This window comes from Fukomys damarensis, unplaced genomic scaffold (genome assembly GCF_012274545.1).
Source record: "Fukomys damarensis isolate Sample0158 unplaced genomic scaffold, DMR_v1.0_HiC HiC_scaffold_16, whole genome shotgun sequence".
In the NCBI taxonomy this organism is placed as follows: domain Eukaryota; kingdom Metazoa; phylum Chordata; class Mammalia; order Rodentia; family Bathyergidae; genus Fukomys; species Fukomys damarensis.
In genome coordinates, this window is record NW_022900928.1 from 64,851,973 (window position 1) to 64,874,783 (window position 22,811).

Genomic DNA, 22,811 nt, shown 5'->3' on the forward strand with positions numbered 1-22,811 from the left:
CCCAAAAAAAAAAAAAAAAAAAAAAAAAAAAAAAAGAATCCTTGCCTGGTGTCACTGAGCTAAATCCCCGGCCCTCAAAGAATAAATTTAAAATGGGGATGGACAAGATTAACACTTAGATAGTTCCTATTCTATAGGTATAAGAATAGAAAATAAATAATAAAGTTTTTACAAAATGTTTCATTAAATAATAGTTTTCATAAAACAGTAATAATGGGGCTGGGAATGTAGCTCAGTGACGCCATGCCAGCCTGACAAGTGCAAGATCCTGAGTTCAAGATCTGGTACCGGATAAAATAAAATAAAATAGTAATGGCCTCGGGATGGGAGGGATTCTTAGAACATAAAAAAGTATTAAGGGAAAAGTTATTATTTTATAAACATTTAATATTTATAAAAATTCTAGCATGAGAAAACTGCTATAATATAAAGGATAAAGGCAGTATATAAAATTGTATATGCACAGATTGTAATGATGGAAAATATATATAGGAAAATAAGTTAAAAGGAAGTGCATTCAAAATGATGACAGTCTTAAAGTTGGGATTACAGTGTGAATATTTAGAAATGTCTTCTAATCCAAATTTCCTACAGTATATGCTTATATAAATCCATAATTACATTTTTACTTTAAATATAAAGATGTTAAAATATCATCCTAAGCAGTAAGAACTAAAACAATGAGCAGTTAATTTCAGAGGCTTCTTAGGTAACAATACTGATAAAAAATACTTTGTATTTTATTTATTACTAAAGGGGGAGACTTGTGACCTATAAATTCAACATTAAAATAATGGATATTCTAAAAAGTTACAGTAAAACAGAGACTCACAACAGAAGAAACTGGTTAGTGTGGATACTCACACCCACACAGCCCACGCTAGATGGGTGGGGTTGTTCTCTTCATGTGGCCCGTGGCCATTTACTTCTGCACTCAAAAGTGGCTCTTACCATAATTTGTTAGGTCTCTTTTCCAATCCCCAACACTCAGGTTGGTCAGCATTTGTCGGCAGACTGAATTGGCAACTTAAATCCTCTTCTATTAACACAGAGCTGTAGGCTTTAATTTGAACCATATGTCTGTCTTCTAGCACATTTGAAATGCCAGAGGTTACTATCGATTTTGAGAAATTCTTTGTTGTAGGCAAAATTAGGAGTCTGAAGCTATATAAAATAGTGACACTATATCCCTAAAAATAAGTAATATCATCTACTGGATATGTGTAATATGGTATGGGAAAAGGAAAGAACGGATGGCACTGATTTAAAAATCAGGACAACTGCAACAGGAAATTTTCTTACTTGGTCCACCACTTCAGAGCTATACTCTTGGCTTCTTTTCTGGCTGACCAAAGAACAATCCAAAGCAGATGTAAACAGCTAGGCACAAACTTCAGCAGTGCAGCATTCTCAGTGTTTGTAAGGCAATGTAATACAGTTGCAATCAAGGGTAACTGGGCTTCACTGCCCGGACTATGTTTAAGTAAACAGCTTGGAAATATGAAGCAGAGAGGAAAAGTAAAGTGAGAAAATATTTATCCTAAATGAACAACCTCACCAAAAAACACCATGACAATGATCCTAAATTTTTTCAAATATAAAAGCTTTATAAGGACTCACAGCTTCAATGCTGTAACTGCAATTAAAGTCAAAAACAGAAAGCAAAAATAATTTTGACACTTGATTAACTCCTTTTGGGAGGGATACTTGGGATCAAACCTTGTGCTTTCGGGGCAGGGGCAGTGCCCCGAACTAAAGCCCCAGCCCCCTTGATTAACTTTGTTTTTGGTTTTTGGGGTTTTTTTTTGTACCAGGGATTGAACTCAAGACTTTGCGGGGTTGTTTGTTTGCCTGTTTTGTTTTGTTTTGAGTCTCACATGAAGGACATTTTTAAAAATTATTAATTTTATTGATACATTTTAGGTATATAGTACAGTTACATTCATCATTGGAAAATTTGTACCTTTACATAATCTATTTTGGTTCTTATTTTTTCCTCATTCCCCGGACCTCCCTTTAACCCCTCTACCCCTCCCTATTTACAAAGGCTTTGCCCAAAACAAAAACAACAAAAAGACCAAAAAAGAAACTACTCAAAGAACCAAAGATCAACACTGGCAGAAAATCATTATATATAAATAAGATTTAGATTATTATATAGACTGGTAGAATATTACATAGATATAAAACTAATTCTGGAGCTGGGTGTGGTGGTGCACACCTGTAACCCCAGCACTACTCAGGAGGCTGAGGCAGGAGAACTGCTGTGACTTGGAGACCAGCCTGGGCTACATAGTGAGTTCCAGGTCAGTCTCAACTACATAGTAAGACCCTGTCTCAAAAAAGTAAAAAAAAAAACTAATTCTGCTTTTCCACTACAATGTTACTGTCCTAGTACTCATGTGACCCAAAAGCTTTATTTGAAATTGAACAAAATAGCAACTGTGTGGGTCTCAGGATTATAGCAGTGATGAAGGGTAAGTTTAAAAATTCCTAGGAATTATAATATTAGTTTACTTTTAAAATTGAGTCTTGGAAAGTCCTCAATATTTAGCAGTCATTTCAACCTCTGGCTGAACTTCCTATGTAGGAGCTAATAAAGAAGTAATGCCAAAAGCTACTTGCTCATAGCCTGAGCATATAGACAAAAGAGAAATTTCTTCATAGGGAAAAAATGTCAGGCTTTTGGTGGTGGTGGAGGTGGGTGGACCAAAATTAAATTATTTCCACTGAATGACTTATATATTTCTTCCCAACACACCTTAAAGGTAGAATCACTGAACTGAGTTATTTTTAAATGAAGTAATAAGCCAATAGTACTACCCCAACCCTTCTCGTATGAAGCCAAAAACAAAAAATCCTCCCAACACAGGACCTTTATATAAAATAGTATTGAAAAGATGTGCAAAGGACTGGAATAAGACACTTTCTATGTAAATACTATTAATTAGAATTCTTGCAAATATTGATTAGTATTACTGTAGCTGTAATTCTAAACTATACCAGCTAGAACAAAAGTCCAATCTTTTAATCAGGTAAGTTTCTAATAGTGAAGCTGAGCACACTATACAAAAATTTAGTGTGCCTATTATATGACATGATGAATCAGTCTCCTTAAATTCTCCAGAGAAATTAGATACCAAATGAAAGTACAATATCAATATTTTCCCAACTGAAAAATAAAGAGATATGATCTGATAGACAAAGCCTACTTTTGGAGAAAGAAATATGTGATTGTCATTTAAGCAACTCTAAGGTATTACCTAAAATGTATGAGGGGATAATAAAATATTCTCTAGGTCAAAGCTAGTAGAATACATATAATTCAAATGAGAGCAGACATCTGGAAAGTAACCCAGCTGAAATTGATGTATAAATATGGTAACAGGAATAAGTTGCTCCTGATTTTCAGATGGACCACAAACGAGTTCTTAATGCAATGTGAACATGACAGACACAACCCCGGTATTAAAAGTTTAAAAAAAAATCTCTCGATGTGACCAAGAAAACCAAAGTTATACTGGTATTAGAATGTAAAGAAAATACTAATCTATTGAATCACACAGTTAACCAGTATTTTCCAACATTTTTTGACTCACAGACTCTTTCAAAGGAATTTATTTATTTATTTGCACCGGGAATCGAACTCAGGACCTTACACTTGCTAGGCAGGTGCAGTATCACTGCGCTAAATCCCTGGCTCAGGAATGAATTATCTTAAAATCTCCCAAGAATGAATTTTTAAAAATTATTTTGGCATTTCTGAATCATTTATGATAAAGTGATTTGAAAAGGTTCTTTTATTTTACATTAGCATATGATTTGAAAACTGATAAAAAAACATCTATAAATTTTAAGATAATTTGTACATAAATCACATAAAGACATTAATTTCAATTTGATAAATGTTTTAGTTTGTGTAGTACTAACTTTTGTCCTTACTGAGACAAAATACCAGGCACCCACAAGTTAAGGGAGGAAAAGTTTATTTAGAGCACAGTTTATAGACGTTTCAGTCAATAATAAGCTGGCTCCAGGACAGGGTGGCACACGGCAGAGGTGCAATTGTTCACAGTGGACCAAAGGCAGCAAAGCAACAAGGGACCTTACCAGCTTCTTTTTGTCCTTTTAATACTCCATCTAGGCTACCGGGCATTCGGGCAGTGCCAAACCAATCAGTGGACTGATTTAGTAATCACACACCCTTAATCCCAGCATCACACTCTAGATTCAGCCACCTCTGAAAAAGCCCCACCATGACTGCATGAGGCTTTGGGGGAGACATCAAAACACCAGCCATAACAGTTTGGAAACCCATATTATTGAGATTATAATACCTAAAATGAAGATGGAGACTTTTCATGAGTTGGTATTTGGAAAAGTGACATAATTTGAACCTAAAAACCAAAATCTATTTTCATGCTTAAGTTTTATTTTTATTTTTTTACATTTTTAAAAATTGAGTTTATTGGTACATTTTAGGTATACAGTAGTTAAACTTCTATACATTTGAAGCCAGTTCAGTAAGTGAAAGCTGGGCTGGGACTGCTCCTGAGCAATTTAACTCCAACCATAAATTGGTTTAATCTTTGGCATGGGGAAAGCCAGTTTTCTCAGCACCATTTATTGAAGAGTCTATCTTTCTTCCGGTGAATATGTTTGGCCCATTTGTCAAAAATTAGGTGGCTGTTTGTGTTGGTAGTTATTTATGAATCTTCTATTTTGTTCCATTGATCCTTCGGTCTGAGGCTTTTTGTTTGTTTTTCCAGTATCATGCTGTTTCTATCATAGTAACTTTTAGTATAATTTCAAGTTAGGGAGGACTCTAGAGGATGCCGAGTATCACTTAAAATCTACTACACTGTTGGTTCTTAAAAAAGAAATTTATAATGCATGTACAGCAATCTCAATGACCAAGGTTGCCCAGGTAGCAGTTTGTCATACTAATAAATGTCTAGAAGCTGATGCCCACCACTTTAAGCACCTCTTGTAATTGTAGAGGCCATAAGTAACTCATAGTAATCTCATGATGTTTCAATAAATTTAGTTTTAAAATATTTATACAATTCTTCTTTTCCTGAAGTGTATATACACTTTTTTACAAACTCTAATGTGTGTGTGTGTGTGTGTGTGTGTGTGTGTGTGTGTGTGTGTGTGTTTAGATATAACTCTTAAATTTTGGCTTTTGAAGCTTAGAAAAACATCTTGATGTGCTATGTAAAAAGTGGTCAAATAAAGATAATTCATGAATTTGGTGATGTTTGTCTTGATGCACTACAGAATTGATTTTTATCCTGAATTTGAACTTCAACATCAGTGTTCTTTTGCTTTATATAGTCCAATGATTCATCATGATAGATGTAAATTTAACAAAATACAATGGAAAACTGCACCCTCATAAAAACTACTATGGTAACCAACTACTTCAACTGTGTAATAAATAGAACAACTGAGTCATAAGCACACTCCTTAGCTTAGCTCCCTGCTAGCAGTCAAACACACTTGATTTATATTCAGAGGCTCTCAAACTATTACACTTATGGAGAGAAGGAAGACTTAAATAACCACTTCATTTATTAACTCCTAAACAATGGAAAAGGAATGAGAAATCATTATCACTGTTTATGACATAAATTCCCAGGAACATTGAGAACCTATGGAATCAGAAATCACTGACAGGAAAAGATCCTACATGTAGTCAAGGTGTAAACTAAGGGTTGTCCTTGTGAAGGCTGAGCAACGAAGAGCTAAAGATCACACAGTGCGGGATGTTTTCAAATGCCTACATACCTATATCCACCATTAGCAAGCTAACTTTTCTGTTTGACACTAAGAAAACAGATATGAATATTATAGTCATACTCTTATGGTTTTAGGAGAATTGGGAAAGTATCTTTCAGGACTCATAAAAATGAGAACCAGATTCTAGACTAATGGGGACTTTTACTAAAATCCTGTCACCTAACAAAGGCCTGCCTAAAGAATCAGTCTTATTCTTTCTGATGTTCCTTTTAGTTTCTATCATGTTTTTCACAAAACAGTAAAGAGTGAAAGAGCATGCAGGTGATTGCTTAGTCCCTCCCAACATCAACCTGCAATTCAGCAGCCCAAGAACCGAGCTGGGGAAACAAGGTTCTTGGGGAAACAAGGTCTTCAGTAGACTTATAAAAGTTCTTATAGTCACTATATCCACAAATAACAAAACACTCTAAATAGTAAAATGTCAATATTCTTTTAAAATATCTTGAGTTAGAAACTACAGGTAAGTAACCAGGTATGGTGACACATGCCCATAATCCCAGCCCTGGAGAGGCTGAGGCAGAAGGACTGGCAGGAATCTGAGGCCAGCCTGAACAATGACATAATGAAACCCTGCCTTAAGAAACAAGGAGAGAGAGGGTCAGGGATTTAGTCCAGTGGTTCTACCACCTACCTAGCAAGCGTAAAGTCCTGAGTTCAATCCCCAGTACCGAAAAGAAAGAAAAAGAAAAGAAACTGGGAGAGAGAGAAGAGAAAGAGGAGAGAGAGGTGGGGGGGAGAGGGAGGGGAAGAGGGAAGGACGGGGAGGAAGGGGCAGGGAGAAAAAAAGAAAAGAAATGAAACAAAACTATAGGTAACTGTGCACCTAATTTGTTTCAATCTTACAGCTTAAGAGTTTTCAAATCTATCATTTTCTGCAGCTTTAGTGAGATACTGATAAATTCATTTTTCATTCTTTCAGGCAGTATTATGTAGATTCAGATATAACTCTGACTTTCTGGCTTAGCCTTCTTTTTTCCCCCTGGTAGGGGACTGAACCCAGGGGCCTTCCTTCTGAGTTACATCCCCAGCCTTTATTATTTTTATTTTGGGACAGGGTCGCACTAAGTTGCCCAGACAGAACTTGAATTTGTGATTCTACTGCCTAGGGATTAAAAACAACTGTGGCTTTTAATATTACTTATCCACATTTTATTTATTTATATTTTTAGCCATATAGGTATGCTGTGATATTGTATGTATATACACTGTGGAATGACTAAATCAGGTGAATTAACATAGCCATCATCTTGCATACTTATCAATTCATGTTTTAATAATTACCATAGTTCAGAGACAACAATGTGAACCCCTGAGATGCTCTGGCAGGGCAGAAGTACCCATCCAACCAGCCCTCCTTTCTCAGCTCAGTTCCCTTCTCCCATGGCCAGGGGATAGCAACTCAGGGTCAGATTTCCTTTCCCAAACTTCTTTTCTTTTGTCCAGGGCCTCAAAGAGAAGGCTTCCATTTCTTTCCTGACCTCTATATCCCTCTCCTTTTCTATTCTCAATCTCTAATTCCCTTGTTTTCTAACTAATCCCAAAGTGACTTGCAACCCATAGATGCTAGCATAGAAATGTGCATAAACTAGAAGCTTGTGCAAGATAAATTCGTGATTTGGGAAGAAATTCTTTATTCCCAGGTTCTCAAATTGGCATGTGTTATACATCCTCAAGCACAATGTTTTAATGCACCAAAAGTTATAAAAGCTATACGCTAAATAGAATGCATCTTGCTGGAATGTCAACATTTTTTCCTATGTTAAACTCTATTATTTTAATACTAAATCAAATCACACAGGACACTGAGCAGAACACAAGAATACATTAATTTTGGATTTGAAGCATGTGATTAAAAGTGTGTGTAAAGTGGGTCATTTCAGACTGTGTGGTTAATCTCCCACTCACCCCACCCTGTATAAATTCACTTCCCTCTGCTGTGCAGAAAATCACAGTAGGAAAGTCTGAGAAGTAATATCTCTGCATGGGTAGCACAGTTATTACGAGTAAGCCTCTATAAATAGTATATTTTTTCACTTCCTAGCAGGATACAATCATTTTTCAAGATAAGTAAACCTCACTTATAACCTAGAACTATCACTGATAAAAAATCTGCTGGTTTGAATTATAATTTAGAAAATTTTCATGTAAAATATATCAACTGTGTATCTGAAACACTTTTTGAATAAAGGCACATAAATTTTTCACTTGGAAAGCTCTAATATTAGAAATAGGATTCAGAATAGGCAGTGTTTCAAATTTTGTTTTCCCATTGGTCAACATACCCTAAGCACCTTCTACTTGATTCTCATATGCCATTTCAGGGAGACAATACAGCCAAAGGTATTCTAATTCCTGGACTCTATCACAAATTTGAATTCAGGAAAGTAATAATGGTTTTCTCTGGGTCTCAACTTCTTAACTTTTCAACCAGGAAGGAGTGGTGAATGATAAACTAAATAAAGGGTATTACAATCATGAAATAAAATTTGGATTCACAGGATGAATGTTGCATAACTACTTTCTGGGGGACTGTCAGGGACACTGCGATTTCCATCACTACACTATGAAACAGTTCTCAGAAATCTAGGGTTTCCAACCTTGCTTTTCTATATGACAGTATTCATGCTAAGAGTGAAAGGCTGATGGAGTTACAAAATGTTTTGATTGCTCACTTTGATAAAAAATGCAACAGTCTTGCTCTCACTGCACTAAGGTCAAAAACTTCCACAACACCTTAAAGCCACACACCCCGAAAATTCTTTCCAAAATATTGGCTTTTCTGTAGTTGTCCTTCAGATCTTTGCTCTCTGCTGATTGCCAACTAAAACAATAACACGGGAGTGGAAACTGTCTCATGGAGCCCATTCTGGGAGTCGACATTTAAAAAGAAAAGTTTCCAACTTCCTTAGGTTAAAAAAAAAGAAGTTTCCACAATTTTCAAAACATTCTCATAATGTCTGAGCATTTGAAAGAACTTTCCTTCAGGGAGTAAACCAGCTAGCTATGTTTCAGTTTTTTCTTACACAAACTTTCTTTAAATATAGACATTTTTTGACTTACTCTCTGGAGAAAAGATCAAACTTACTTTTAAAGAACAGTGCATCACCATTTAAAAAAAAAAGACAACACTATTTTTCTTTGACAGCTTAACATAATCTTTACTTCTAAACATATCTTTAGATAGTTCCTCCTTCTTGGCCCAGATGGTTGACTGTTATCCAGTCCTGAACTTTCTGCCATAAGAGGCCTGACTCCCCACGTTATTGCAGATGGGATAAGTGTGTACTCCAGCTCACGCTTCTCCAACCAGCTTCCCATCCCACATCTTCACCATGTACAACTGACCATTGCCATCTCTCTCAGCCAACGCCTTCCACCTCCCCTCTTCTTATCCCAGTCACAATGACCTTCCTACCTATCAAATATGTTATATTCAGCCTTCTTGGTTTGTAATGCTCTTCCTTCTGCTCCAAAGGGTTTGAATATTTCGGTTAAAAACAGTATTTCTAGCCGGGCGTGGTGATGCACACCTGTAATCCCAGCACTCAAGAGGCTGAGGCAGGAGAATCACTGAGTTCAAGACCAGACTGGGCTACATAGTAAGTTCCAGGTCAGTCTCAACTACACAGTAAGACCCTGTCTCAAAAAACCAAAAACAAACAAAGAAAAAACAACAACAAAAAACAGTATTTCTCCCATAAGTCATTCTATCACAACACCCCGAGCCCTCATGAGAACTTACTTTCTTGTAGGTACTATCTCACCCCCAACAGAATGGTAGTCACAAGGGGCCGTTTTACCTCCTGGTGCATCTCCAGGGCCTTCATCAAGGTCTGCACATAGCAGGCACTTTATCAACATTTACTGAGTGACTAAATCTCTGGAATTCTTTCCTCTGCCCTACTGATCCCATCATCCTTCAAATGTTATCTCCTCAATAGGGTATTTACTTGTATGTCCTCATCAGCACTGCTGAGAGGTTTAGATCAATGAAGTTCTGAGCACCCAGACAGAATAGGTACCGCTAGTCGGTGGAGGTGAAACAACAAAAGCAGGATATGGTAGGATCCCTGTGGAATCTAGGCTATTGGAAAGTTATAGACTAAAATGGCTTCATCCTCTGAAATACTGTGGTAATTAGACCATGCCATTAAAGTGGTAATGAATCATGATATGCCTTTTGAATTTCTGTAATTGTAACTGTTAAACACACTATTGGGCAGGGATACAGGATACATGCTGAGAGTCAGTTTTGGTTTTTTTTCCTCAGCTTTAATTGAGTTTATTGGTACATTTTAGGGACACAGTACAGTTACATTCATTGTTGGGATCTTGTACCTCTACATGACTAATCTTGGTTCTCATTTTTCCCCTTGTCCCTGCCGTCCCTTCACCTGAGAGTAAGGTTTTGACTCCCTGGCCCTTCAATGGCTCTACTCCAGAACCCCAGAGGAATGAAAAATGCACAGTTAAAGACTAAGAATACACTCCCACCCTGCTACCACCATCCTCAGTACTGGGGATTGAACCCAGGGTCTTCACACTGAGCTATATCCCCAGCCCCATCTGTCCATCCAACCATCCATCCATCCATACATCCATCATTCCGGTACTGAGGATCAAACTCAGGACCTTGCACTTGTCAGACATGTGTAGAACCACTGCACTACATCCCCGGCCCTTTTTATTTTGAGACAGGGTCTTGCTAAGTCACTAAGCTATCAAAGCTGGGCTGAAACTGCCTCATCCTCCCAGACTGCGGGGATTACACATGTATGTTACCATGAGCAACTAGAATTCCCTTCTTTTTCCAACATTAGGACTCTCTAAATGAAAGAAATTTGTTCTTTATAAGATATTCAAAGTTTTGAAAAGTTAAATATACCAGAAGGTGATGGGATTTGAATGTTTGTTAATAAGCTATATTTACTTGCCCAATGATGATATGTATGTGAAAATGCTTTGTGAAAGACTTTAAACGTATATAAATCAAAACTGCGGTGTTAATTTTTCAGAGGTCCACAGATTTTCTGCCAGAATAGATGACAGTGAAGCCCTGAGGGCAGAAGACATGTTTCAGGTTTCCATTTGCTCTTCTATGACACCTCACTCAGCACAGAGCCTTTTACCAACAGGTTAGATCTCAGAGAGCCACAGAGAGTTCCCTGGCCCCAACTTGGCAACATTCTTATTCTGAAAATGATTAATGCTTGTGCTGACTTACGAATGACAGCAACATTTTTAAAAAACATCTACAGAAGACAGGTTTCCTAATGCCATTAAGAATTTTAAAATTCTAAAACCAAGAAAAAAAGTTATTCTCTCTAGAAACAGAAGTAGAACAAAGGTTCACAAACAAGAATTTGAGTACACAGAACTACAAACTATGGAATGAGGGCTGACTCTTACAATACCCAAGTATACCTTCACATCCAGGGTTCAAATAATCTTTCCAAGATGGCAAGCATGAGCATGGGTACTTGTAGTAGCTAGATTTTTATAGCATCAAGTACTAAATATAATTTGCCACCTTAATTCATATAAAAATAAGTTAATATAAAGAAATATTCCCAGAACAATTTACTCATCTTCTGTAATGAACAAAATGTGTGATTCTCAAAACCAAAATAGCTTATGTAAACATCAGCATATGGAAAGCATAAATTTCTTACATTTCCTAATTTGAACTTTTATTTGCACTAAGTTAATTTGCACTGTGAGGTCTGGTGGCTTTGAAGATGAGCTGCTTAAGACTAACAGTATTGTAAGCAAAAAAGAAAAAAAGGCTCATTTTCTATATGTTTATTTTGTCCATAGTCACTTTTTCTTATTGTGATTTAGAATATATTACCAAAAAAGATCACTAAAAATATCAGGGATCTGAAAGTTATTTTAGTTTTTAAAATTAAAGTTGATTTCAATGCCTATCTGACCTTATCTTGTCAAAACCATCCAACTTGTCCTTCTATAATTACTCATGTTCTACTTGGCTTCAACGAGAAGCTTTTCTCCCACTGGTAAATTAAGTTCAAAGATGATTTGGCAGGTCTGAATGAGAATTCTATCTAATTTATGTGTGACAAAGCGAGTTCAAGCAATGACTGAGAAACTGAGTAATGATGGCATATAGGAGAAAGGATACCTAAGTAAAGACAAATGTTAGATATTGTAGCAGGCCACAAAATGAGGGGCACTCATTTACTCTTCGCTCTGAAAACAAATAATAAAAATGTAGACTTTGGGTTAAGAAAGTTAAAATTCCTGCCACAGAGGCTAAGGCTGCCCGCCAGTGCCCCGAGAGTCTGCAATGACATACCAGTAGGTACAGACTGTTCCGGTGATGAATTAAATTTGTTTTAACTAGAAATGAAGAAAAAAAAAATCACCTTGCTGAAATAATTCAATATTTCCCAGTTTTAATTATCAATGATTTCTGCTTTTTACTCGTTTTCTCAGTGCAAAAACTAAAAAACATAGGAATTTTTCTTAATACAATCAAAATGCTTTTAAGTTCAAAACCAAGAACCAAGGAAACATTTTTAAAAGTTTAATTTTGGGTCAGTGGAGGTAGAATAAAACTACAAGATACAAAAAAGGCCACCTTCTAACTCAATGCTTTATTCAATAATCCAAAGATTCATACAATGACATTTAGCATAAGGTAAATAACACTCCTCTCAATACACCTATGTTCTAAACTCCCTATACCTATGAATGTATTAATTTACATGGTGAAAAAAAAAAGACTGGAAAAGTGATAAACCTGAAATTAGCATAAGGTAAATAACACTCCTCTCAATACACCTATGTTCTAAACTCCCTATACCTATGAATGTATTAATTTACATGGTGAAAAAAAAAAGACTGGAAAAGTGATTAAAACCTGAAAATGGGGAGATTATCTGAGAGGGTTCAATGTAGTAAAAAAGGTCCTTAGAAGATGGAAGCAGGAGGATCAGGGTTAGGAGTAAGAGATGTGACAACAGAAGCAAGAGGCTAGAGTGGTATAGGGACACAAACCAAGGAGCGAAGGTGGCCAGCCTCTGGAGGCTGGAAAGGGCAAGAAACAAGATTCTTCCTTCCAAGCCTCCTTCACAAGGAACCAGTCCTCTAGCTTCTTGTCTTCATCCCTATAAGAATCAGTTTGGAATACTGACTTCCAGAACTGCAAGCTAAAAACCTGTGTCATTTCAAGCCACTAAGTAAGTGTGGCAATTTGTTACAGCAATAAGAAATTAATACATTCTATTACACCCCCACCCGATACCAGGAATTGAACTCAGGACCTTGTGCTTGCGAGGCAGGTGTAGTGCTATTGAGCTAAATACCCCACTCCATTACATGTTTAAAGATTATAAATGTTGGTGGATTTTATTACTGAAGCTACAACAAATACTTATAAAGGAAGGTTTGATATCGCCAGGCCTTTCTATGCTACCCATCCCAGTAGGAACCATCAACATCTAGATCTTTAGAGAGAATAAATCAGACACAAGAGTAAAGGAAATACATAAATTTATGTTAAAGAAAGCCTTAATTCCTATCTACTAGTAATGAGCTAGTGTCAGACTCAAACTATGTGAAAGTTCTACACCAGAGCACAGCCATCAGCCTGAGATAAGTAAAGAACCAGGTGACATTCCAGGTATGTAAAGGGAACAGACATGTCTATATAAAAGAAATAGTCAAAACAATCAAAAGCCAGCAAAGGGACACTTAGGTACTTTGACCTATAAAATGACATTAAAACTTGAGCTCAACTCCCCAGCCTGCTAAGAAAGGAAATCTTCAGAACTGCATTTTCTACCCTGGCTTTTCAGGGCATTTATATTCTAACTATATTTCAGTTCTCTGTATGAAATGTCCTTTTTACCTACAAGATGGGGGAAACAGAAAAGAATACATTACGTATAGTTTCTATACCAAGGGCAATAACTCTCTTCTAACAATAGGTGATGAGCTTGTTATTTGTCAGGCAAAACGCTGACAGTTTAGTAAAACTGAGCATGAGGAAATGAAAGTAGTGAAGTATTGTTTAGGTACTATCAGAAGGGCAGACTAATGAAATGCAAGGAGATAAAAAGCTGGACTGAAAAAATTATGTTAAAAGTAGCTGAGTGTCATATTTAATAGACTTATCATGAAATCTGGACATAAATATTTATGTTGAAGGAAAAAATACTCAGAAAAACCTTAAGAGGATCTAAATTCCCCTTTTAGCATCTTAGAGATGAAGTAGCTTTTAATAAAATGTTGCATTTGGGGAACAAACAAAAAAAGGCTGGACTGCTTGTCAAGCTACTAGAATATCTGTTTTTACTAAATTATCATGAAACATGGCTTTTAAAATAAGGATGCTTAAATAAAAGAGAATAGGAAGTAGGAAGGTAGATATTCCTCAAAGGAGAAGGCTCTCAAGAAATGGCGGGCGAGGGAGAATGGGAAGGAAAGGGGATAAAAAAGGAATGTAGGTGTGTTATGTACATGGATCGACTCCACACAAGGAATGTGCACATAGTGTACTACACACATATATGAATAAAAAATGAAACTAAAATAAACATTCTGTATGTCAGTAGTGACATCACCAACCTCTGCAAGAAGAGGAGAGCCCATACAATATTAGTGGTTTCCTTTCTACTTTCTACTTTTTCTTTATTATTTAAAAGGGAATTGTCAGTCTTCTTGTACACAAATAACAGACTCACTGAGAGAGAAATTAGGGAAACAATTTCTTTCACAATAGCATCCAAAAAATGAATTATCTAGGAATCAATCTAATGAAGGAAACAAAAGACCTCTACATTGAAAACTATAACACTCTGAAAAAAGAGACTGAGGAGGATATAAGGAAATGGAAAGATATCCCCTGCTCCTGAGTAGGAAGAATCAACATAGTGAAAATGGCCATACTACCAAAACTGCTATACAGTCAATGCAATCCCGATTGAAACCCCAACAGTATATTTCACAGAACTTGAGAAAACAATCCAAAAATTCATTTGGAACCAGAAGAGACCTAGAATAGCAAAAACCATTCTAGGCAACAGAGACATGGCAGGGGATACCACAATCCCCAACTTGAAACTATACTACGAAGCCATGGTGATAAAAATTACATGGTACTGGCAAAGAAACAGACCCAAGGAAAAGTGGATTAGATTAGAAGATACAGAAACAACCCCAGACATACTCAGATACCTCACCTTTGACAAAGGAGCCAACCACCCTCACTGCAGGAAAGATAGCCTCTTTGATAAATGCTGTTGGAAAAACTGGATTTCAACCTGCCAAAGATTAAATTAGACCCCTATCTTTCATCATGTACTAAACTAAAATCCAAGTGGATTAAAGATCTAAATATTAAAACAGAAACACTAAACTTGCTGAAAGATAAGCTAGGCAGAACTCTCAGACATTGGCATAGGAGAAGACTTTATGAACAAGTCCTCAGTGGGAAGGGAACTAGCACAAAGAACCAACAACTGGGATCTCATCTTTTTTAAAAGCTTCTGCACTACCAGAGAAATCAGCAGCACAGCTAAGAGACAACCCACAATGTGGGAAAAGTTTTTACCAGTTTTTCTTCAAAGGCCTACTATCTAGAATATATAAAGAACTAAAAACAATCAGATCCCCCCCAAATATAAAGATCCGATTAAAAAATGGGCATCTGAAATGAACAGACACTTCTCAGAAAAAGAAGTAAAAGTAGCAAATAAACATATGAAAAAATGTTCAACATCACTGGTCATTCGCGAGATGCAGGTGAAAACAACACTGAGATTCCACCTCACCCCACAAAGAATGGCTGCTATCAAGAAATCAACCAATAACATGCTGGCAGGGATGTGGGGAGAAAGGAAGCCTTCTCCATTGTTGGTGGGAGTGCAGACTGGTGCAACCCTGTGAAAATCAATATGGTGATACCTCAAAAAACTAGGATTAGAGGTTCCATTTGACTCAGCTATCCCTCTGCTGGGTATCTTCTAAAAAGAATTAAAAGAATCATACCACAGTGATATATGCTCACCCATGTTTATAGCAGCATAGTTTGTAAGCTAAAACTTGAGAAGAGCCCAACTGCCCATTAACTGGAGATGATATAAAGATGTGGTTTTTCTATAAAATGGAGTACTACTCAGCCATAAAGAATAAGAAACTCGAAACATTTACAGCTAAATGGATGCACATTGAGGACAAACTCTTTAGTGAATTAAATAGGACACATATGTATAAATACCAAATAGCTTCTCTGGTGTGAAAAGTTAAAAGTGTAAATAAGGTTCAAATGGTATAAATGATAATGTGAAACAGGAGGAAAAGAGGGCCAGGTATTTAGTTCAGTGGCTCCGTAGCCTGTCTCACAAGTGCAAGTTCCTGAGTTCAATCCCCAATGCCCCCCCCAAAAAAAAGGAAGAAAAGGACTAAAGGAGCAGTGGAAGTAGAAATGGTAGGGGAAAGGAAATAAGGGAAAAGAAAAAAGGAAAAAAAATGGAAACAAAGTCTTTGTAAATAGGGGAGGGCAGGGGTATGGGGAAAAAATAAGAACCAAGATACATCATGTAAAGGTACAAGATCCCAACAATGAATGTGACTGTATTGTTTACATGAAACGTGCCAATAAACTTAATGAAAAAAAGGGGGGGAACTGTCAAGCAAAATGATAGAATCTTTGAAATATCACCTTTACTCTTCTTTCTCTTAGCATAGATATTTTAAAAATATATTTTGAAAATCTACCAAAGCTCAGGCTATTTTCAAAAGTCTAAAGTTCCCTTACTTCCCAAATGCCTCTTTGAATAGAAGGAAGTAGACAACCCCTTAAGAACCCCAAGGGAAGCTGCTTTGTTTCTTTTGAGCACTTCTCACCTGCTATTTTGATATTAAGATTGGCATCCAGAAGCAAATTTTCGGCTTTTAAATCACGATGAACAATGTTCCGACAGTGACAAAAATACACGGCCGTGACAATCTGCTTGAACTTCCGACGGGCTTCCTTTTCTGCCATTCTACCATGGGCTACCAAGTGGTCTGTGTCAAAGGAAAAGCACAGTCAGTTCTCATTCTGGATGCTGGTATAATTTCAAAAGTTACACTTAGAGGATACAAAAGAACCCCACCAAATGACTGAATAAAAGAAGTGAAACAAACAAAAAGAAAACAACATACAGTTCTGGTTTGTTTTTTTGGTACTGCGGATGGAACTCAGGTCCTTGCCCTTGCGAGGCACGTAACAGAACCACTGAGCTAAATCCTCGGCCCAGTTCTGGTTTGTATCTACAAAATCTCTGGAGGGCCGGGGATTTAGCGCAGTGGTGCCGCCGCCTGCCTTGCAAGTGCAAGGTCCTGAGTTAAATCCCTGGTACCAAAAAACCCCACAAACCAAACCAAACTAAACCAAACAAACAAACAACTCAGTAGTGATAAGAACTATTTTAAGTATAAATCTTAAGTACACTTGCATTGCAATAAGAAAAAAGTGGTCTGAGCGTCAAACAGTATTTTAGAGAATCTTAACACAGAACACCTTCCCCCTTTTCATATCCCCAGTACAAAGGAGTATAATACAGAAGCAAACACACAAATGAAGACAAGCATCAGAGATGTTTCCTCTGTTAAAAGGGTGAGTCAAAAAGCAAATCCCTAATAATCAATCACCATAGCAGAGAGCAGATATTGTAAGGGGAAAACTGCTTCACATGCAACTCTGTTTAGGCTAGAATCGCTTCTGTTTTCTTAAAGTTGTACAATTTGATATAAACACATCTTTGGTCACTTAGCAATATGACTACATCTTTATACCTGCGTTTGTTGGGCTTGCCAACAACAACAAAGTTGCTTAAAACTTTGTTAATTTTTATAGATAACATTTAAAGAAAGCCAGCAAAAGTTTCTACCAACTTAAATGAATCACTTTATTGTCTGGTTGCTAATAAGGTATAACAAAGGAATTTACATGCAATAAATTCTGTAATCATGTAAAAAACTAATTTGATGGACCTATGAACACTGCAGCCAGTTGTTCAAGTACTACTCAAAATCGTGGCAGGCATATACTGAATCAATACATTTTATAGGTCACTATTTCTTCATGAAACCAATGACACATACTGGTCAAGAACAGCGAATGGGGTTAGAAACGTCAGTTGTGGTCTATGGACACACCACCCTGAATGCGCCTGATTTCACCTGATCTCAGAAGCTTAAGCAGGGCTGGGCCTGGATAGTACTTGGATGGGAGAATTGCCAGTTGTGGCACAGTATGTTCTGTTTGAAATTTCTCATAGTTTCATCCGTACTGTCGTTTAGTCAACCAATTGGGGAAAAGGACACAGCTGACATCCTAAGCATCAGAAATAGTAAGAACCTGGAAAGTTAGATGACATAAATAAATGCACTGTTTGTTTATTGGCTGTAGTTCCTTTAACACTATCCAACTGTTTCAGTGAGCTACATCTAACTCACCCATAGAACCAGTCAGGTATATGTATTTTTTTCCTCACAAAAAAAGAAGTTCAGGCTAAGCATCATTACTACTGTCAAATCTAAAAGCATGGGAGAAGAGATAAGAGGGGGGTGTGCAAGAAGAGGGAGCTACAATGACAATCCATCTACAAAGCAGATTTTGAGAAATACTGAAACTGTACTTTGACCACAAAAAAACATAATATTCTGGAGTGCAAATACTACAGTGAATTTAACAGCATGCCTTAAAAGTAGATATCTTAACTTATTAAGACAGATGCTGAGGCAGGAAGATCACAAGTTGAGCCCAATGTGGGCAATTTAGCAACTCAAGATAAAAAATAAAAAATAAATAAGAGTAGAGGATTTAGCTCAGGGCAAAGGACTGGGGTTCAATCCCCTGTAGAAGGGAGAGAAAGGGGAGGAGGAAAGGGGGAAGATCAGAGGGTGGGAGGAGAGAAATGGAGAGGGAGATAGGGAAGGAAGGAATGGGGTGGGGGAGGGAATGGGAGAGAGGGGAGAGGAGGAGAAAACAGAAAGAGAGTCACCCTTCAGAGGAATTGTTACAAGTTTTGTTTATCACACACGTTTTGTTTTTTGCAGTACTGGGGATTGAACCCAGGGCCTTCACACTAAGCTACATCCCCTGCCCTTTTTAACTTTTTAAATTTTGAGAAAGAGTCTCACTAAGTCACTAAATTGCCCAGGCTGTGGATGAATTTGCAATCTTCCTGCCTCAGCCTCCTAGAATGCTGGAATTACCAGTACGTACCACAATGCCTGGCTCAGGCATAAAACCTTTGAAGCATTTCCCTCAAAAATTACTGTTATTTCCAAGATTGCCAACTTTAGATAAAAGAAGTCTGCAGCTTGGAAGTTTGAAGGGCTAGAACACAGCTTCTTGTGAGATTAAAGGTAGTGTTAAATAAATAAGGTTACACACTGCTGTGTTTAGGCTTCTGGTGAGATCCATCATATGAACTTTAAAGAACACAAACTCCCTGACTAAGGTCATGTAAGCTGCTAAAGAACTGGACATCCATCAGATTAGAACGCTGTTTTAAGAGGCCATTCTCTTAACAGTACCTGGTTCTTTGACCCCCTATTTCTTATATGAGGGGACTCATTATTCTAATAATATGTTTCAGTTGCTAAACTTTGTCTAATTAAAGAGCTTTGAAGAGACAGCTATTCTTGAGAAACATAAAAATAAACTCTTATGAAGGTTTACCATCAGAAGCTCATTTGGCCAAAGCCACCCATTAATTAAAATGCCCAAGAGACATTTGTCTGGCAGTAAATACTAATTACCAGAACACATCAAAGTGCTTCTTAAATGCGAAAGAATGATTAATTTTGTGATTTACAAAATAAGTGATATTCTTTTATTAAAAAAACTATTTATAAACTTCTGAGTACCTTGTTTTTCTAAAACGATTGGAAAGTTCTCAAAATTGTGACAGAGGCCAGAAGCTAGTGGAATGCAGCACAGTTCTGTTCTATCTCTGCATTGACACATTAGTTGTCCTTGGATAAAACGTTCACACTGCCAATACCCTCACCTCTTGATCTGCTGAACATCAGTAATCTCCATTGCATGCCATAGCCAGAGGCTGGGAATAGATCTGTACTTTTATTAAAAGTTGGACATTTTTTAAATGGTCCACTCTATAGAACGAATATTTAAGCATTTTTAATAGATAACAAAGTTCTTCAAGATTCTGTGGTGCTGAATGATGACAATTCTGTACACCAGTTTTCTCTGGTAATAATTCTGATTCAAAGGTATTTGTGTCAGCTCCCTGGGTAAAACTATAATACTCAGATGACACAAAGCTTAAGCAACACTTTCCCACACAGTCATCCACAATATTCCTATAGTTACAGATATAAAGATCTATAAATTCCTTTTTTTTTTAATGTTAATTACAAATATTTGATATTTCCTCCTAGCTATGTCTGGTGTTCAAGTTTCCTTCTCTTTAATTGCACTGTGCTCTTCCTCACATAGGCCCATGGCTCAATTTCACTCAGACCTTCCTTAGTCTTTGCTTTTATCTTTGTCCATCTTATTTTCCTACCCTCCCTGCTAGTTTGATTTCAGTGAAAACCTCCTGGGTCTAATGGGTGTGTCAGGAAGCCAGCAGCCTGCCGTGGTTTTCAGTCCCTCCTGAAATCCTCTTTCAGCTGCCCTCTGACAAAAGGCTGCTTTATATTTCTATATGCACAACTGGCAGGCAGCAAAAATTCAAGTTAAAATGTAATATTCAGCCTTCAGTAAGTAATTGCAGAGCACTAATCCAGCCTGGACTTAACTCATAGTCACAACATTTGAATAAATATGGGGGTGGCAAATAAAATAAAATAAAATGGCTCCTGAGTCCACATAATATTCAAAGTGAGATATATTTTGAACTTTGTTAGTTAGAATAAACTGCAGTTGCAAGGAACTCTAAAGAGTTAGTTGTCTTCCAGGCAATTCTGTGAGCTAGCTCTCCAAAGTCTGGAGCACAGATACCTTCCACATCCTCAATCCCAATCACTGCACACTTTCACCACAACCCTAGTTTCTATACTTTCTAGATTCTTGTCCTTCCTCTCAAACCTCAGTGAGACTCCTACTACATAAAGTCCATCTGAGTCCTTTTCACCATAAATAAACTACTTATCTATTTATCTATTTAGGCCTGGGGAAAATTTAAAGTTTTCTTCTATCACAACTCTACTCCAATCGTCAAAACTAGACAGGGCTGAGGGGAATCTCAGATAAAAGGAGAGATGGTTCTCCTATTTCAAGCTCTCATCAAAAGTAAAAAGACTGAGTTTTTTTTCTCACTTTTCAATCAACATAAATACTTGGCACTTGGCTAATTTAATCTTTATTTGCTCTTGCTCATAAAACAAAAAACTGACACTATGGGTTGATATTCCCCTCTGGGGTAATTTTACTAGGATAGGGAATGAATTCTGCACATACAGAAGCAGTAGAGAGAGGTACTGTCATGTAAAGTTTCCTTTAGAATTCACTGTATCTTTGTCCCAGCGTAACTTGGGAAGAAACATCTTGTGGTACACTTAGGTTCTAACCTTTCAAAGAGCAAAAACACATATAAGCCAGTCTTTGCTTCCCCAGACCAGCTTCACTGGAGTGTTAGAGGTATGCCACTAATGGGACAGTGATGGGCGCTAACATTTTTAAAAATAAGTCACTTTCCATCCTAACCAGACAGTGTCTTCATTTGTCTGCTAAGTCTTCAACTTACAGCTGATTCAAAACACTGCTGAAAAGAACAGACACTAAGAGCAGCTCAAGCAATGGGCAGAAACTTTGCATTTCTCAAGGTGAATAGAAAAGTCAGTCTAGAAATGCAAAAAGGCAGCATGTGTCTCTTCTTAGGGGCTCCTGAAAAAAACTTCAGCCATTCTAAGTTAACCATAGCTAGTAGTTCTCTACTTTGCCACTCAGTTCTATCGTTTCTTCTTCCTGTTCCCATGGAAGCAATTTCCTGTTTATCAAACAAATACTTCTTTCCAAAAGAGGCCAAACTCTGCTGCCCACAGGCAGGTAAGAGACGTGCTCTCACTTTCGCTTCTCTCCCTTCCTCCCTCCCTTCTTCCCTTCATTTCCTTTTTTCTAGCTTTCCTTTTCTTTTTCTTTTTAAAGACTACACTCTTTTTAATATTTTAACTATCTTCTAACTTATAGGCCTGGGCTGCTACTGACTAGAAGGTTTGTCATTTGTCTTCCTTACCAAGAATCCAACTACCTCACATCAGACTCCCTGATTTGTTGCTGCGTCTTATTACCTTCCTTCATTCTTCCAGTTGTCTAAAAAAGAATTTTGGCCCATCTTTCCTTTTTCCTTTCTCTCATAACCAATCCACTCCATCCAATACACTCTACTAACTCTACCTTCAAAACATACCCAGCATTTGTCTTTTCCTTATTTGTCTCCATCCCACTCTAATGCCACTAAACTTGTCTTCTGAATTATTAAAATCTCCTAATATTGCTCCTAATTAATAACCTGGCATCTGTCCTTTTGCCCAATGTTTCTATTCTCAAAAACCATTGCAAGGATACTCTTTTTCTTTTCTTGTTTTGGTTCTGGGGATCAAACTCAGGACCTTGCGCCTGTGAGGCAGGCAGTGGAACTTTTCCCCGGCCCTCTTTTCTTTTGAAAATAATTACAGATTCACAGGAAGTTTCAAAGACAGTACAAACAGATTCTATGTACCCTGCAAAGTTTCCCCCAGTGGTTAAATCTTACGCAGTTGTAAAACAGTGCCCAAAGCAGAATTGGTGTGTACGGTTCTATGTTATTTCATTGCTTGGGTAGATTTGCCACTACAGTCAGGACACAATACCACCTGGAGATACTCATTATCGAGCTACAGACCAAAACAAGTGCAAACAAACCTCATCTTTCCTCTTGTTCCAAGGAAGATACCAAAAGGGCCGGGGATTCAGCTCAGTGGTTCCGCCACCTGCCTTACAAGCGCAAGGTCCTGAGTTCGATCCACAATACAAAAAAAAAAAA

At 37.3% G+C, this 22,811-nt stretch overlaps 1 protein-coding gene across 3 annotated transcripts in view; it reads right to left on the bottom strand.

The window, feature by feature from the left end:
- The window catches only part of Sik3 (SIK family kinase 3), a 101,678-nt gene that overhangs the window by 52,043 nt on the left and 26,824 nt on the right, over positions 1 to 22,811 (bottom strand). For all 3 annotated transcript variants that reach the window (XM_010629398.3, XM_010629399.3, XM_010629397.3), the window contains exon 3: positions 16,675 to 16,836. In XM_010629398.3, the coding sequence (XP_010627700.1) occupies positions 16,675 to 16,836 (162 nt within the window). The remainder of the gene's footprint in view (positions 1 to 16,674; positions 16,837 to 22,811) is intronic.